At 47.7% G+C, this 18943-nt stretch overlaps 1 protein-coding gene across 1 annotated transcript in view; it reads right to left on the reverse strand.

The window, feature by feature from the left end:
* The window catches only part of KIF27 (kinesin family member 27), a 1764776-nt gene that overhangs the window by 248890 nt on the left and 1496943 nt on the right, over positions 1–18943 (reverse strand). Inside the window, exon 15 of the mRNA XM_069625864.1 lies at positions 4554–4760. Coding sequence (XP_069481965.1) covers positions 4554–4760 — 207 coding nt within the window. The remainder of the gene's footprint in view (positions 1–4553; positions 4761–18943) is intronic.

Below are 18943 nucleotides of genomic sequence, written 5' to 3' on the forward strand. Positions count from 1 at the left end.
TGTTTCGTGTCTGTTCCATGGACGAACCTCTGACCAGCCAGTCGTCTAGATAGGGATAGACATGGTGACTTTCCTTCCTTAAATGGGCCGCTATAGGGGCCAAACACTTGGTGAACGTCCTGGGGGAGGACTTGAGACCGAACGGGAGGACCTTGAACTGAAAATGCTTTTCGCCCGACGACGAACCTTAAATATCTCCTGTGTCGTGGACGTATTGGGATATGAAAATATGCGTCTTGAAGGTCTAGCGACGACAGATAATCCATAGGTTGCACTGACCTGATAACCTCCTGGAGCTTTAGCATTTTGAATTTTGAGTTCTTTAGCCATTTGTTGAGTACCCTCAGGTCGAGAATGGGCCTCCATTTTCCATTTGGCTTCTTGACAACGAAGAACCGGGAATAAACCCCTTGTCCTTCCTGTGCCACAGGAACCCGTTCTACCGCTCCTTTTTGCAGCATAAGCGCCACCTCTTGTCTTAGAACTCGAAGGTGGGGCTGGGCCGAAAACACTGGCGGAAGACTTGGAGGCTTGTTTTTGAATTGCAGCGCATAACCCATGCGAATCGTGTCCAGAACCCATCGATCTGTGGTGATGCATTTCCATTGGTCGATATGATGAGAGACTCGACCCCCCAGGACGTTCCGAAGGCCGTCATTGGTTGTTGGTTTGCTTGTCCTTCGTCGACGAGGGACCCGAGCCGCGCCGTCTGGAGGCTTGATAATCTCTGACTCTACGTGCCGACTGGGATGCACGTCTGTACCTTGTGAGGAGTATGAGGGCCTGTTAAATCCACGGTCCCTAGAGGCTCCAAAGCGGGAGTTTCCGGAAGCACCCCTGAAGGGGCGAAAAGAGCGAAAACTTCTACCTGTCTGGAGGGCGCCAAGAGACCTAGCGGTATCCGTGTCTTCTTTCATCTCCTTCAAGGCTTCATCTACCTTGTCTCCAAACAGATGTTCTCCTTCACATGGCATGTCTAGGACTTTGTATTGGACTTCAGGTCTGAAAGTAGTACAGTTGAGCCACGCTCGTCGACGTAGTACTACGCCATGATTGATTTGTTTGAAACCAGACTCTGCTAGGTCCACCGCAATATTAATTGCGCGGTTCGAGGCCCCCTCACCATCTCGTACTAGCAGCATGGCTGCTTTTCGATGTTCTTCCGGCAGATGTTCTAGGATAGGGGCTAGTTTATGCCACATCTCCCTATCGTATCGTGATACAATCGCCAAGGAGTTGGCTGCTCTTACCGTCGTGGCGCCGACTGAGAGCACCTTTTTTCCAAAGGCGTCCTGCCTCCTGGCCTCGCTTTCTGGTGGGGTCGAACATTTTTGCTGTACTCTGGCCTTCCTAGCCGCTGCCGCCGATACCACAGAGTCTGACAGAGGCTGTGATGTTAGACATTTTGGAGTGGACTCCGGAGCTTTAAACTTTTTCTCAATACGCCCCTTAATAGCCGGTTCCGTGAACGGATGACGCATCGTCTAGAGGCCTTCTTGCCACACGTGGTCCAGGATTGGGATGGCAAATACCGATTTCTTCCTTTGACCCATGTGATCAAAAAGAAAACAGTCTTTCTTTTGCTCCTCAGGAATTAAGCCGAACTCGGAACACGCTTTTCCCATCATTGCATGGAAGGCTCCCACATCATCCGGAGGAGATGGTTGTGCCTGGCTCCTCGTAGACTCTACCTCTACATCTGAATTCCATGTTGGGTCTCTCGACGGTGACAGGGAAATGTCCGACCCTGAGTCATCTCGTATAGAATCGGACTCCGATAGCTCACCCTCCTCCTGCGCTCGAGGACGATCCTTCACCACCTGGGAGGCCGACGGGCTTTTGGTCGTCGAGCGAGCTGCTTGAGCTTGTTCGTCGACGGAAGGTGCAGAAAATATCAACGATGAAGTGCCAGGCTGAGGGATCTGCGTATCCAGACGCTGCAGGAGCTTCTGAAGTGTATTAAGCACATCCAGAGACAAAACCGTCTGGGGGGTCAGCAACGTCGAGGATAGAGGGACCACACCCCCACTCGCACTCGTCGTCGACGTATTGGAAGGCCGTAAGCCCAAGTCCGACAGCTGCATAACCATGCCACATTCTCCTTCCACCGACGACACCGACAAGGCCGTGTCTGGCTGCAGTAGGACCTCAGGGGGGGCCGGGTCACAAACCTCTGGCTGCCAGGCCATAGATTGAGTCACCGTCGACGAAGGAATACCCACCGCTGCTGCCTGAATAGTAATAGGCATCGTCAGCGACACCGGGGTCGACAAACAAGTAGCCGGCACCGAGCCTTTAGACTTCGTAGCTGATTTCGTTGCCGACTTCCCTGCTGAAGAGTCTCGACTCATGGAAGACCTAGGACGGTCCCCTGAGGAGGATTTTGATGCCACTTGCCTCTCCGTCTTAGAGGATGAGGAGGAGGAGGACTTTTTGTGTGATGAGGAAGACCCAGCATGCTTCCCCGTATGCTTGTCCGCAGGGCGTTTTTCGACAGGCCGCACCTTCTTCGAGGGAGGTTCCGACTTGCTCCTGGAGGCCGTGGAGCCAACTTCTGATGCCGGATAGGCACCCGCTCCGTCGTTAAGCCAGTCGACCAACCTTCTTTTCCGGTCTTTAAGGGTTTTTTGGGAGAAACCCTGGCATATCTCGCATGTATCCGCCGTGTGGTGCGGGTGGAGACAGTAGATACAATCCATGTGGGCATCACCTTCATAGACTTTTTTGAGTCCACATGTCGCACAAGGACGAAATAAAGCTTTTCCGGACATATTTTTTCCAGAATGTAACGTCACTGAAGCGAAAATACAACCTAATTTCGACTAGCAGTAACCACGAGGATCCCACTACTTTGAAAGACGGTTGAAATCTGAGGGAGCGCGGGGGCGGGTCCTGTATTTATATCATGGCGTCCTGACGGCGCGGGCACGCATGATACAAAACGAGGTGGATATGACGCATAAGCGTCGAAAAAGTTTTCCTACGGGAAAGGGTCTATATAATGTACCGGGGATTCCCAGCATGACGACGGGGAATATTCTAAGCATGTGAATCCATGAAAGATCCAATGCTGGAGAAGAGATATTACAGGGAAGGGGATACTGCGTCTCACTGTCTGGTGCCCCACTTCCGCTCCCCGAAGACCCCTCATCCGGGTCATCTTCCCACACTGGTTCACCCCCAGGAACTGGATCCAAAAGCGATGGTCATGTCCTGGCCACCTGAATGATAGATCCCTGGGGACTAGTGGGTGAGACACCTTCAGGTTTCTCACACAACCTTCTCACAAACCTGAGAATCCCATTAGTAGCTGCTGCAAATGCTTATTAAGCCTTGCATTCCTGCTTCCTCCACCCACTATAAGAAAAGTGGACGCTACGGTAGTCAAAGTGAGCCATTTCAACAAGGTTCAACCCAGCAAATGAAAACAAACCCTGCTTAGTAACTTTTTGGCTTGCCCCCACGCTCCTTAACTTGTCCTTGTTGACAACCATTTGCCATTTCAAACCTCAAATTGTGCCAGTAATCTGCATAGAATGGAGTCCATCCTAGCAATACCAATGGTGTCATTCATGCACAATATGACCAGGCTCTCTCCCCACCCCCATCCTTGGCAAATCTGCCCCCACTTTCTGAAAAGTCCCCTCTAGGGCATTCATTTAGAGGTTAAACAGAAGAGGGCCAGCACACAACTTTCCCTAACCCTTCTTATTTTCAATGGGTGAACTTAGTTCCCCCCTACTACACTACTGCCATAAGGTAAGGAGTCTATATTATCTGTTTACAAATCCCGGTTAGTGCCATAAGGGTGGCATTAACTCAATACTAATCCAAAACTGTCCACAAACTGCCACTATTTACAGAGGCCTGAACAAGGTACCTTTGTTAGCCTTTATATATGGTGGCCATTTCAAGTGGAGCAAAAGACAATGCTCCACTTCCCTACACCTCTGCTTATACTGTTCCTTTAATGGAACAGCAATTTAAGCTTCAAGATAAACCGATAATCTACTCAATTTCTCTTTCTCCCTCTGTTCCCAACAGCAGAGTCCCATTCGGATTTGGTGACAGGACTGGGATGTCTTCGGGACTTGCAGTGCAAGCTCGACTAGGCTTCAGAAGCTGATAGAATTAATTCCAATGAACAGCTTGAAAAGCCTACGAGACAGAAATTAAAGCAGGATTTGTCCCCCCACTGTTCAGCCACCATGCACCCACAATAAAGGCGCCTTATCCTTGAATACTCCCACTACTTAGCAGGCCCACTTGATTCCAGCCCATCATACCTACTTGCCTGAATCACGGACACCAATCACTCAGTGGAAAGACACGACAGATTTAAAAGTGTATGGTTCCCACTTACCGATGATACAAACACCCATGCTGTACCCGCCCCTTATCAAAGACACAAACACTCTAGGGAAATGGGTTGAAAGGACCTGGAACAAACAAGTCAGAAGTCACATTCAAAATGGTGGCTCCCCCTTTTGAAAGCTTAGTCCGTCCCCGGGGCACCAAAGTTCATATGGATAGGCATTCTGGTCCAAACAAACCTTATTGAAGTAGCGAATAAGGAGGCATCTGATCTCAGAAGGAGACAAGGAGCTCAGCTTTTCCATGACATTAGCTTCACTTTGCCGCAGTAACTGGGTGGAGTCTTTAACATATTCCTGCCGGCTCTGAATATTTTCATTCTTGTAATCAATGGCAGCTTCCAGAGCTTCAATGCCCTCTTCAAGCTGGAAAAGGACATGTTCTTCCTTAAGTAAAAAGTAGAAAATACACATTTACTTACTTGCACACTGCACTAACAAACATTTTAAATAGGACATACCATGTTATGCTATATTGCTTTTTTCCTCTCTGAATGTGGTTAGAATTTTAAGCGGGTAGCATTTGTATGACTATTTTATTGAATGGTTAAATTACAAACTACCTTTAAGGTGCTTCATATATTCTTAGTCCATAGCGCTCCCTCTTTCCCAGCTTGCTGGGAAGGCCTGCTCCTGCAGGAGGCTGCGCTGGAAACTGCTCTAAAGATGATGCATAAAGCAGCAACAGCATTTAGAATGAAGAACTCCGTTACGTAAGCTCCACCTGTTACGCACCTGGATTTCTATAAATCCCTATACAGCGATGCCTCATGCTCGAACCGCCAGTTCCCTAGTTTTACACCAAGCATATGCACAAGGTAATAGCTGGGCGAGACCTGTGAATGGGGGACAGCCACGGGCTAAGAGTATATGAATCACTATGCCATTTATTGTTTTTATTTCGTCTATTAGGCTCTCCCTCCTTCACAACTTGTTGAAAACAGATTACTCAACAAACCGTTGATGGGGAGGGGGTGCAGCAAGTGGCAGGTGATTTTCAGATGAATGTGGTACGGAACACTTCCTGGCTGAAGGAGGCATCTCTTCTGGAGGAAAGGTCCAGGCAATAGTGCTTGCAGACAAGAGGAGTAGCCTAGATACTGCCCGAGAATCTTCACAAATGGACACATTCCATTGAAAAGCTCAGGATGCTACCTTACATTTGGGGGAATGTGCATATTGTAAGGCACTCGTGATGGCAACAGTAAAGACAAACACAAGTGATCACAGTTCAAGGGTGTTTATTAAACTGTATAAATGGGTTGGTAAAACACCTAATCTTAACCTGAATCTAAGATGTGAACAAGCTACGACCATCAAATCAAAATAAGGCAGTGCTAGTGGCGTCTTGTCAAATAAAAGGGCCGATACTAAAAAATAATATTGCCAATCCTTACAACTAAATACAGAAAGAGTGTGGCATAAGATTCTTGAGAAAGAAAGAAAGAAAGAAAGAAAGAAAGAAAGAAAGAAAGAAAGAAAGAAAGAAAGAAAGAAAGAAAGAAAGAAAGAAAGAAAGAAAGAAAGAAAGAAAGAAAGAAAGAAAGAAAGAAAGAAAGAAAGAAAGAAAGAAAGAAAGAAAGAAGTGCTCAGAAATAATAAATCAGTATGCAGTAGCCGGGGGTCTCCCTTCCCCACGTTTTTAGCAGGGACAAGGTGGGATTCTGGAGCACAGCACACACTCTAGCTTTGGTCAGCACAAGCCTACAGTTATATTTTCTGCTACCAGGGCCTCTGGCGGGTAAGTCTCTTCTCTACAAAAAAAGTCTCTTGCCTTCGAGGACTTACTGCATACCAAAATAACAAAGAGTTCCTTCTGGAGGCTTAGTAATATCAGGACCTTCGGTAGTTCTGTATCTTACTTATGAGGGCCTGACGTGTTCCAAATAACAAAACAAAAAGTTCCTTCTGGTGATTTCAATAGGGTGATGATTGTTCACCCCGGATCGCACTCTTCCGGGGTCTGACCTTCTTTTCAAATGTCAGCCTCCCTCTGCCGGGTACACTATGGCTTGTATTTCAAAAACGACCTTCTCTGTCACCTTCACAATTCTTAATGTCTTTTCAACAATTCACTGTGAATCTCCCTTTCACGGGTTCACCCTTGTCAACACATAAATGTGTGCTTGAGGCATTAGGCTTCGCCCCTTCTTATCGGCATCCCTGCTTCAGGTTCACTCTTGCCAATCTTTGCTATCACCATGCAGGATTCGTTACCTTTAGCTTTTCATTACTCGTCAGTCAAAGACTTTCGACTGTACAGCGGATTTTGCTAGACTTCTGTATGACCACCTTGACACTATTCTCATGGGAAGGAACCCTCGCAGGCCGGACACCTGCTAAAACCCGCCAATGTCGATATGCGCCGGGGAGGAGCGTGGCACCAGAGAACAGAGTCTCCTCTGACAATCTAAGAGAAAACAGAGAAATAAGAAAACATAGAAAGTTTTCGGGGAAGAGTGCGTGGAATTACAAGGCCTGGGGCCTGACCCAGGGGCGCTGGTGAAGTGGTCTGTTCCCGTCGATGCAAAAAAGAGGTCTGAAGGGGGGCAGGGAAGATAATTTGTTCTGGTGAACAAAGTTCTGTTTTCTGTCCCTAGCGAGGGACACCCATACAGTATGGAGGAAAGGAGATGGGGTAAGTAATTTGTTCTTCGAATGGATTCTGTCCTCCCATGTATTTCTCATCTTTTTTATTCTCCCATGTCAGTGTTTTGCAGGAAGTGCGAAAGAAGAGTTCAATTTTGATTTACGCTGTGTAAATCAGCCTTTCCAAATCTAATCTGGATCCTCAGCCTGAAAGGGAATCAAAACAGTAATGCTTAACAAATGTATGCACAGATGACGAGATGGCAGTACTGCAGATGTCCTGCAGTGGTAGCCCTCTTTGGAGGGCGAAGAAGTGGCTACACCTCTAGTTGAGTGGGCCCTTATACCTTCGGGAATCTCCTTCCAAGCCAAATTGTAACGTTCAGATATACACAGTATAATCCACTGAGACAGCGTTTGTTTAGTAACCGCCAGGCTCATTCTGTGGCCCGTGTAACCAAGAAAAAGTTGGTTGTCCAGTCTTATTTTAGAAACCCTCTTAATATAGAAGCTTAAGGCTCTTCTGGGGTAAAGTCTGTGTAACCTCTCCTCCTCTATAGATGGATGAGGAGGTGGGTAGAAAGCGGGTAAAAAAATGTTTTTGCGGCAAACAATACTGACACTATTTTTGGTTGAAAAGAAGGACAAAGGACTACCTTGTCTTTGTGGAAGACCATGAATGGTGGTTTAGAAGATAAGGCCTGAAGCTCGCTCGCTCTGCGAGCAGAGGTAATTGCCGTCAAGAATGTGGTTTTCAAAGACAACATCCTAAGTGGACAAGAATATAATGGTTCGAATGATGAATCCATCAGGAAGATTAATACCAGGGTGAGATCCCAGACCGGAACAATGAATGGAACCGCCGGAAAGATGTTGGTCAATACTTTTAAAAACTGGATGACAATAGGAACCTTGTGTTAGGCAGAATCCTGTGCAGTTCCCTTAGGGAACACTGCAAAAAGATTAAGACTACAGGAGTAAGCAGTAAACCCAATTGGTAGCAGTCTGCACCACCCAGATTTACCTGGTAGCTGTGGCTGAGCAGTCAGACCTCTCTCAAGAAGAGTAGGGCAGTATGCAGAGTAAACACAATAGGGCCAAAACACAGTAGAGCAAACAAACACTGACCAGAGCTTTGTATAAAAAGTATATAATTATTTATTTAAAACACACTTTGTGGCATATACTAGCACTCTCAATCAAAAGCAAGTTAAAACACAGTCAGGTAAAGTATACACACCTCCCTTAATAGTTATCAGACAAGTCAGGGTTAAAACACTACTATTTGTTAGAACAGATGTGAGCTCTTAACCAAGATGGCACTCTGATAATGTAGTTAAAGGGAGAGAAAAAGGAAGAGCATAAGAATAAAACAGTTCCCAACACTTAAGAGTTCAGAGCAAGGGGAGAAAGGCAGGTTATACGGTAGAGCCAAAGTTCATAGGCCAGGCCCACTTTAAATGGAGCACAGCGAAATGTGCCCAGGATCACATGGTTTAAAGTGCACTGAAAGTCTTTGCAGAGTGTTCACAAGAGGTTGGGGTGATTCAAAAGATCTAGTTAGAAGGCCTGGAGCCAACCCAGTTTAGAAGCCAAGGATTTAAGGGTCACCTTTAGCAATCTGTAGAAAGGGAGGCCAGGTAGGACACAGTACCTTAAAGAGAAAGGAAGCTCCAGCGAGGGCAGTTGTACCTGGCAGTGGTTGAAGTTTGTGGTTCCGACCAGGGGACAAGAAGATCTCGTCGAGGAGGAAACATGGAGTCGTTGCACTGCACAGGGATGAAACCAGCCGCGGAGTTCCCGATTAAAAGGTGCAGTCCTTTTATTTGCGGTCAAAGGTGGTCAGCCTTCAAGTTATCACTAGCTTGAGCCATCATCTGTGACATTCTCCTCCGGAGTCCTATCACGTAGTCAGTCACTCTGACTGGCTTGGGGGAAGGAGCACTCTCCAACCCCACCTTAATCAGGGCCAATTGACCTCTGACTGGATGGCCATAAAGAAGTTCAAAGGGACTATAGCCTACTCCCTCCTAAGGGACTTCTCTATAAGCAAAGAAAAGGCATGGCAGTAGAAGGTCCCACTTTCTTCTAAGGGGTTCTTCTAAAGCACCTATCATGCTCTTCATTGTTCTATTAAACCTTTCAACCAACCCATTTGTCTGAGGGTGGTAGGCGGTAGAGAACTTGTAGGTAACTCCACAGTTTTTCCACATGGCTTTCATGTAGTGGGACATAAAATGTGACCCCCTGTCAGAGATTACCTCCTTAGGAAACCCAACCCTGGTAAAAATACCAAGGACGGCCTTAGCCACAGCCTGAGCTGTAACAGTCCTCATAGGAATTGCCTCAGGGTATCTAGTAGCATGGTCTACTACAACAAGGATAAACCTGTTGCCTGAGAAGTTTGGAGGATCAAGGGGACCAACAATGTCAATCCCTACCCTCTCAAATGGGACTCCCACCACTGGGAGAGGCACTAAAGGTGCCACATTCTTGGAACCACTCTTGCCAGAGGTTTGGCAGGTGTGACAGTTCTTGCAGAATTTATCTACCTCAGCCCCCATCTTTGGCCAATAAAAGTAGAGTGAGAGCCTTTCCTTGGTCTTCTTGAAACTCAAGTGACCAGCCAAAGGAATCTCATGGGCTAGCTGCAAGAGCTGAAGTCTGTTTTCTTGAGGGACTACAAGTTGTTTGTAGTCTCCAGATGCAGACTCAGTCGGTTCACTGTAGAAGAGGCCATCTTCCCATTGCAACCTATACTTCCCAGGCTCTTGCCCATCAGCCTGAGAAGCTGCCTGGTGGCGGAGACCTTCCAGAGTTGGACATTCTCTTTGGGCCTTACGGAAAGCTGATCTGCTGGGGCCACCTTCTGCCAGTAAAGACTGCAGCTCAGGATGGTCAGCAGGGTCCAGATCTCCAATAAGTTCTTGGCCTCCAACTAGCTCTTCTTCAGAGTCTAGTTCAACCACACAGGGTTGTACCTCCCTCTCAGCCTCAGCTGGAGGTGGAGTTACGGGTGTAACTTTGGACAACCTAGGGGAAGTCCTTGTTGGAATCCCTGGAGTGCTTGCTGCTGGTTTCTTCTTAGAAGTCTTGGGTTGCACCCCTTTGCTTCTGGTTGCTTAGAGATTGCAGTAAGTAGTTCCAGTGGAGTAGGAGTGATTTCTTTTTCCATCATCTTCTTGTGAGAACCTCTCAAGGTTTTCTTCCTTGCAGGTCTGGGTAGTTCCTGTAACCTTTTACTAGGAGGTCTGGCGGTATGTGACAACTCCAAGAGCTTTCAGGTCATTTCCCAACAGAACTCTTCCTGTGTCATGATCCCTGCTTCCAAGGGGTCAGGACTTGCCCCACGACCTTGGAAGCAGGCCCATAACTCTGATCCCAGGAACCAGCCAGTCCCTATTGGGACCTTTTGGACCTTGTCCTGGCGCCAGTGGCGCCAGGCTCATGAAGGTGACTGATCCCGGCACAGGAAGCGCCGGGCTCATATTAGATAAGAGTGCTTGGTGGACCTACCTGTAACAGACCATGCTGCTTACTTACCAGCTAGCTGGTCTCCTGATCCTTCTCTGCCTAGGACTACTTTTTCTGTCTGGGTGGAGCAGGAGCCACTCCCTGGAAGCAGAACACAGGAACTCTTCTAGAAATCTGGAACTCTTTTTCTTACCTGGGTGAGGCCGTAGAAGAAGACGCCTAAGCACTACAGAAGGCTATTTAAACCACACCCGATTGGTTTCACGTGCTTCGCGCTATTCTGCATCTGCAGCAGGACGCTCACCGTGTCAGCTCCAGGAAACCTCCAGCTCCAGATCCTGTGAACACGAAATCACCTGCTGGGATCCACCCTTCAGTCTTCTTCAGTCTTCAGCAGCTCCTGCAAAACAAAGGCACAGGTTAGGCTAAAGCAAAGGCAGCGCATCTACTTACCTAATCCAACGGCAGCATCCAAGGCGCCTTTTTCAGCCTCTCTCTTCCGGCATCCGACATCTGCAAAGAGAAAGAACATCGGTCAGTAATATTTAACTACAGAGTCTGCTTACCTGTGTGACGCCCGTTCCAACTCAGCTCGCGCTGCATTCTGGCACCTGCAAGACAAGATACATCGGTTAGTAACGCTTAGTTACAAGACTGCTTACCTGTGTTACGTTCGCTTCCAATCTGTTCGCGCTGCACCTCGGCACCTGCAAAGACAAAAGAGACATTACGGTGCATTCTACAGCGCTAGTGCAGTCTTTCTACTAACGTGCCATTAGAAGGATAATCTTCACCGCCACAGCATCTGAAAAGGAAAAGACATAGACTTTAAAGACTTAAGACTTTTGAAAGAGAAGAGAACAATCTAAAAGGAACTTAAATACTTACAAGGCACGCTTGTGCACTAACGGCGTCTTCGCTCTCAGCTAACCCTCTGCTATCAAGAGGCAGAGCTCGCATCCAGTGAAGCAACTGGACCCAGCGCCCCTGCACAAGACGCAGGATGGAGAGCCCGGCATTTACCTATCTAAGGTAAGCGCAATTATCAACCCAGTTCCACGGGGAAAGAAAGGGCGAGAGGGGCTAGGAACTTTCCCAACCTTCCAATCACTAATACCTTGGTTTACCCTTGCACACACCTCACTCTTCAGCTTAAACTTTCGGTGAGAAGGTGGCCCTGTCCGGGAGCAAAACAAACCCTGCGCCTAACACTGAAGACGGTATCCCCACCAGATCAAGGCCTGCGCCTCCGAGGGAACCAGGTGAGCGTTACAGAACGCGAAGCCTTACCACATAATTCCCGCCCAGGCGCAATGGAAACCTCAGACACAGACCAATTGGCCCATTTACTCGGGGAGTTGAGGGCGGAAGTACACGCCGCACGTCAGGAAACAAATGCCCTAAGGAGGGAGTTAGTGGTCTCCAAGGAGCAAACAGACAATTTGGCTAGGCAATTGCTGCAAGCCCAAGCTGGACAAACTCCTCTACCCACCCCTAGTGGGGGCCACGCTCCTACAGCTTCCTCAAATCCGGTGCAAATCAATCTACCAGGAAATATACCTTTGGCTCCGCCCGAACGCTTTTCAGGTGATCCGAAAAGGTTTGCTGTGTTCATCAATCAATGTCGCTTGCACTTTTTATGCAGACCCGCCGCTTTTCCAACGGACCAGGCTAAAGTGGCCTTCGTGCTCTCTTATCTCAGTGGCAGTGCCGCAGATTGGTCTGTTCCTTTAGTGTCTCAAGATGACCTCATTCTCCATAACTTCCAGGACTTCCAAGCCAGTATGGAGAAACTGTTCGCAAGGCACTATCAGGGACAGGCCTTGGACAATGAACTTCTTTCACTACGACAGGGCAATCAAGATCTTCTGACTTATATTGCATCATTTAACAGACTAGTGGTGGAAACCGGATGGCCAGAGGATAAGAGGATCACACTGTTTTACAGAGGTCTGCGTGGGGAATTAAAAGACGTTCTGGCTCAAGTGGTAAATCCTCCACAAGACTGTTCCGAATATATCGATCTGGTAGTGCAATTGGATCATCGACTACAGGATCGGAAAGCCGATCGATCCAGATTTGAAACCCGTCTTTTTCCAAGGCCACAAAGTTCCACGAAAGGAACTGATTCTGTGGAACCCATGCAAATAGGGGTTGTTAAAGGACCTTTAACCCAAAAGGAGAGGGAAAGGAGGAGACAACTGCAATTATGCCTCTATTGCGGAAACTCAGGGCACTTTCTTCGAGATTGTCCAGTGAAGCCCAAGAAGAAGATAGTAGGGGCGTCTGATAAAGGTACCGAGAATTCTGAGCCGGGAAACGACCTCGCCCGGCAAGTGTAGAGGTCCGCTTGCCGAGCGTTAAAACCAGTTCTTTGACCTCGCATTTCATCATGCCCATGGTCCTCGTGAGTCCAGAGCAACCTAATCGTATGCATGCCATTAAAGCATACATTGATAGTGGCGCAATCGGGAATTACTTGGACTGTGAACTGGCCGCCAGGATGAATCTATCTCTTTGTCCAAAGACGGTGAAAGACGTCATCACCACCGTGGATGGGACGGAAATAGCTTCCGGACCCGTAACTCACACCACTATGGAAGTAACGTTAGTAAGCCAAGATGGGCATCAAGAGAAGATCGTGTTTGATGTGATCAAGGCCCCGCAGTTTCAAGTCATCTTGGGAGTTCCTTGGTTGGAGAAACACAATCCTCAAATTGATTGGCGAGCAAAGACAATCCGGTTTCCAGAATGCGCTTCTACCTGTTACCCTCAGCCCTCCACCAAACTAGCTGCAACTGTTTCCGAGAGTCCACAACTGCCTCCTGAATACCAGGAATTCCAAGATGTCTTTCGGAAAGACCAAGCTAATTCTTTGCCTCCCCACAGATCATACGACTGTCAGATAGACCTGATTCCCGGATCCACTCCTCCGTGCAGTCGGATTTATGCCCTCACTGAACCTGAAAATCTCCACCTAAGGCAATATTTGGACCAGTACCTGGCTAATGGATTCATCCGTCCTTCGAAGTCCCCGGCCTCCTCAGCTCTGTTCTTCGTGCCAAAAAAGGAGGGAGACTTAAGAACGTGTATAGACTACCGTGCCCTGAACCAGATTACAATTAAGAACAGGTATCCATTGCCATTGATCCCAGAACTACTTGACCAAGTCAAAAACGCCTGTATATACACTAAGTTGGACCTCAGAGGAGCCTACCATTTGGTGCGAATAAAGGAGGGCGATGAATGGAAGACGGCCTTTCGTACCAAGTATGGACTGTTCGAGTATCAAGTGATGCCCTTCGGGTTGTGTAACGCACCGGCCGCGTTCCAGTTCTTTATGAATGACGTGCTCCGTGAACTCATTGATGTGTGTGTAGTTGTTTATATTGACGATATTCTGGTTTATTCGTCCTCTGAGGCAGAACACCGAAAACACGTCACTGCGGTACTGGAGAGGCTCCGAAAACACAAACTTTTTGCAAAATTAGAGAAGTGCGTCTTTCATGTCACTGAGGTCGAATTTTTGGGATTTATTTTGTCGCCTGACGGAGTTCACATGGACTCGAGGAAAGTAGACGCAATCATCAAGTGGCCCTCACCAACGTCTGTAAAAGGGGTTCAAAGTATGTTGGGCTTCGCCAACTTCTATCGTAGGTTTATTCCAGACTTCTCTCGGGTAGTCCAACCCATTACAGCTCTCCTCAGAAAAAATAAACGTTTTGAATGGTCTACCGAGGCAGAACAAGCCTTTCAGGAGCTAAAGACTAAATTTACCTCAGCCCCGATTTTAAAACATCCCCGCCCGGAACTACCTTACATCGTCGAGACCGATGCCTCCAGCCTCGCTATGGGAGCAGTGCTTTCACAAAGAGATCCAGAAACCAACCAGTTACACCCCGTGGCGTTTTGGTCTCGCAAATTCTCTGCCCCAGAAATCAACTACACCATTACTGATAAGGAACTTTTGGCTATTAAGTCCGCCTTTAAGGCCTGGCGGCATTATCTCCTAGGAGCCCGACACACTGTCACCGTCATTACTGACCATCGTAACCTACAGTATCTTAAATCAGCCAAAGCTCAATCCTCCAGACAACTTCGCTGGGCATTATTTTTTGCCGAATTTGATTTTATAATCACCTACCGACCAGGCAATAAGAATGGTAAAGCGGATGCCCTCTCTCGAATTGGAGTAGATGAACACATGGTTAACCCTGAGCCCGTACCTATTATTCCTGAACAAAGAATCCTGGGTCTGATCGGCATGCAATCCATTGAAGAAATTGAAGCCCAGGTTAAACAACTTGTAACTCCAGCAGACATACAAAAATGGCATCTTTAGGGGGAAGACTTCACAGTAAAGAACGACTTATTGTACTTCAAGGAACGACTTTATCTACCCTGTACTAGCTTACAAAATCAAGTCATCTCTTGTTATCACGACTCCTTAATGGAAGGACACCCGGGTATGGCCAAGACCTCGGAAAAGGTCAAGCGTCACTTCTGGTGGCCATCTTGGAGAAAGGACATCAGAAACTTTGTCATGTCCTGTGGAGTGTGCGCCCAAAACAAGAGTCCTAAGGAGAAACCAGCAGGCCTCTTACAACCAATTGACATCCCACCTCGTCCCTGGCATACCCTCTCCATGGACTTTATCACTGACTTACCTCCCTGTTCCGGATACAATACAATCCTGGTAATCGTAGACTTATTCTCAAAAATGGCACATTTCATCCCACTAAAGGGTTTACCGTCAGCAGCAATCCTGGCTCGAGAATTTCTTGAAAACATTGTTCGGTTGCACGGCTTTCCTTCAATTTTAATCTCGGACAGAGGAAGTCAATTCATCTCCCACTTCTGGCGGAGTTGCTGTCGGTTGGCTCAAATTGATGTGAGACTTTCAACCAGTCACCACCCACAAACCGACGGTCAGACCGAAAGGACCAATCAGACTTTGGAACAGTACCTACGCTGCATGCTGCAACAGACAGAAGGAACTTGGAAGGACATCCTTTGGATAGCCGAGTACGCTTACAATAACTCAGTCCACTCTGGAACCGGAAAGACCCCGTTTTTTCTTTTGTATGGTAACCATCCTCGAACCTCTAACCTGGATCCACCTCAGGATCTTGGAACACCAGCAGTTGACCACCTACATTCAACCATCACCCAAGCCTTCAAGGAAGCTACTACCCACCTTCAAAGGGCCAAGGAACAATACAAGAAAGGAGCAGATCAACATCGGAAGGAAGCCCCTCAATACCAAATAGGAGATCAAGTCTGGTTATCCACCAAACATTTACCCTTAAAGGGATCACGCACCTTTAACCCAAGATACCTGGGACCCTACTCTATCACTGCCATAATAAATCCAGTAGCGGTCAAGTTGGATTTACCCCCTCGTATGAAAATGCACCCAGTCTTTCATGTTTCACTACTAAAACCTGTTCAACCAGAAACCCGATTGACTAAATCTCCTGAACCTATCCTAGTTGACGGAGAACTCGAGTTTGAAATCAAAAATATCCTGGATTCCAAGATCTCCAAATCAAAACTACACTACCTGATTGACTGGAAAGGCTACGGCCCCCAAGAAAGATCTTGGGAACCTGCAGAACATGTACACGCACCTCGACTAATCAAGAAATTTCATCGGACATTTCCTAACAAACCAAGACCTCCGGAGAAGTCAACCTTGGGAGGGGCCTTAAGGGGGGGTGCTGTCATGATCCCTGCTTCCAAGGGGTCAGGACTTGCCCCACGACCTTGGAAGCAGGCCCATAACTCTGATCCCAGGAACCAGCCAGTCCCTATTGGGACCTTTTGGACCTTGTCCTGGCGCCAGTGGCGCCAGGCTCATGAAGGTGACTGGTCCCGGCACAGGAAGCACCGGGCTCATATTAGATAAGAGTGCTTGGTGGACCTACCTGCAACAGACCATGCTGCTTACTTACCAGCTAGCTGGTCTCCTGATCCTTCTCTGCCTGGGACTACTTTTTCTGTCTGGGTGGAGCAGGAGCCACTCCCTGGAAGCAGAACACAGGAACTCTTCTAGAAATCTGGAACTCTTTTTCTTACCTGGGTGAGGCCGTGGAAGAAGACGCCTAAGCACTACAGAAGGCTATTTAAACCACACCCGATTGGTTTCACGTGCTTCGCGTTATTCTGCATCTGCAGCAGGACGCTCACCGTGTCAGCTCCAGGAAACCTCCAGCTCCAGATCCTGTGAACACGAAATCACCTGCTGGGATCCACCCTTCAGTCTTCTTCAGTCTTCAGCAGCTCCTGCAAAACAAAGGCACAGGTTAGGCTAAAGCAAAGGCAGCGCATCTACTTACCTAATCCAACGGCAGCATCCAAGGCGCCTTTTTCAGCCTTTCTCTTCCGGCATCCGACATCTGCAAAGAGAAAGAACATCGGTCAGTAATATTTAACTACAGAGTCTGCTTACCTGTGTGACGCCCGTTCCAACTCAGCTCGCGCTGCATTCCGGCACCTGCAAGACAAGATACATCGGTTAGTAACGCTTAGTTACAAGACTGCTTATCTGTGTTACGTTCACTTCCAATCTGTTCGCGCTGCACCTCGGCACCTGCAAAGACAAAAGAGACATTACGGTGCATTCTACAGCGCTAGTGCAGTCTTTCTACTTACGTGCCATTAGAAGGATAATCTTCACCGCCACAGCATCTGAAAAGGAAAAGACATAGACTTTAAAGACTTAAGACTTTTGAAAGAGAAGAGAACAATCTAAAAGGAACTTAAATACTTACAAGGCACGCTTGTGCACTAACGGCGTCTTCGCTCTCAGCTAACCCTCTGCTATCAAGAGGCAGAGCTCGCATCCAGTGAAGCAACTGGACCCAGCGCCCCTGCACAAGACGCAGGATGGAGAGCCCGGCATTTACCTATCTAAAGTAAGCGCAATTATCAACCCAGTTCCACGGGGAAAGAAAGGGCGAGAGGGGCTAGGAACTTTCCCAACCTTCCAATCACTAATACCTTGGTTTACCCTTGCAGACACCTCACTCTTCAGCTTAAACTTTCGGTGAGAAGGTGGCCCTGTCCGGGAGCAAAACAAACCCTGCGCCTAACACTGAAGACGGTATCCCCACCAGATCAAGGCCTGCGCCTCCGAGGGAACCAGGTGAGCGTTACATCCTGGTACCTCACATTGTACACCGACAGGTATCTTCACAGTCATATCATTGCACCGGATGAGAGCTGGTAACTGGGGACATATCTGCACAGGCCCTCCAGCTAACTTGGTGAGGCATTTGGGTGCCTTAGCAACCTCCTCTGCCTTGAAAAAAGATTCATCCACCATAGTTATGCTGGCCCCAGTGTCCCTAATGGCAGGAGACTCCTGACCATTCACCTGCACACTGTCCTTATAATACTCTTTAGTATTATCTGGGATAGAATTATAGACATCTAAATTCTGTTGTTCCCCAAAACCCCAGGGACACTAAAGAAACACTGGCTGAGACTCCAATGGGATCATCAGCCACTTGTCATTGGTACTTCCTCCTCTGGAGCGAAGGCTAGGGAGACAAGCTGGACCCCCTGAAGGTTTACCCTTACATCTTGGATTTCCTTTCACATCGTCAGAAGAGCCACAAACACAGCATTTTCCAAATGCTTTCTGGAATGGAGGCTTGCTCTGACCTCCTTCTGGTCTGGGACCAGAAGGTACAATAGCCTGATTTGGTTTCCCTTGTGGCTTACCCTTAGAGTTTTGTTTGGGGCCCTCTTTGGAATTGGAATTAGTTGAATTCTCTTTGGAGTCCTTTTTTGGCTGTTCCCCCTCATCCTTTTTCTGAGTAGCCCCAGAATCCTTGTCAGTAGCCCTGTTGGCAACCCACAAGTCAGCAGCCTTAGCTAGCTTTTGGAATCTAATTCCTTTGAATCAGCCAAGTGCTGTCTGAGCTCAGGATAGAGGCATCATAAATTGACTCCAACATAACAAGATTTCTCATTCCCTCATAAGTGTTCACTCTGTAACCCTTAATCCATCCCTCTAAGTTTTTCAAACTTTCACTCACCCAGGTAGCCCAAGGGGTACCATCATGCTTTTTGAGGGTCCTAAACCTCTTAAGGTACTGGGAAGGGGTCTTCCCAAATCTAGCTATTAAGGCTAGCTTCACACATTCATAATCCATCCTATCCACCTCCCCCAACTCCATTACCACATCAGATGCAACAGGGGGGAGCCTAGAGAACAACCAAGGAAGCAACTGATTCCCTGTGATGTTCTGGAGCCCATGATTATACTCAAACATAGCCAACCAATCCAACATATCCAACTTAGGTTCATACATACCCACAATCTCTTTAGGCATCTGGGGTCTTTTGGGACTGGAACTCCTAGAGGATCCGGGCAGAGAAGCAGTTTCAACAGATAATTTCTTCATCTCCAGCTCATGCTTGAGCTCCATTTCTCTGAGCCTTAGTTCTTGGTGCTTTTGTTCAGATTGGGCACTAATTCTTTAGAACTCTAATTCAAG

The sequence above is a fragment of the Ambystoma mexicanum genome, chromosome 6p (assembly GCF_040938575.1).
Source record: "Ambystoma mexicanum isolate Mex_15411 chromosome 6p, UKY_AmexF1_1, whole genome shotgun sequence".
In the NCBI taxonomy this organism is placed as follows: domain Eukaryota; kingdom Metazoa; phylum Chordata; class Amphibia; order Caudata; family Ambystomatidae; genus Ambystoma; species Ambystoma mexicanum.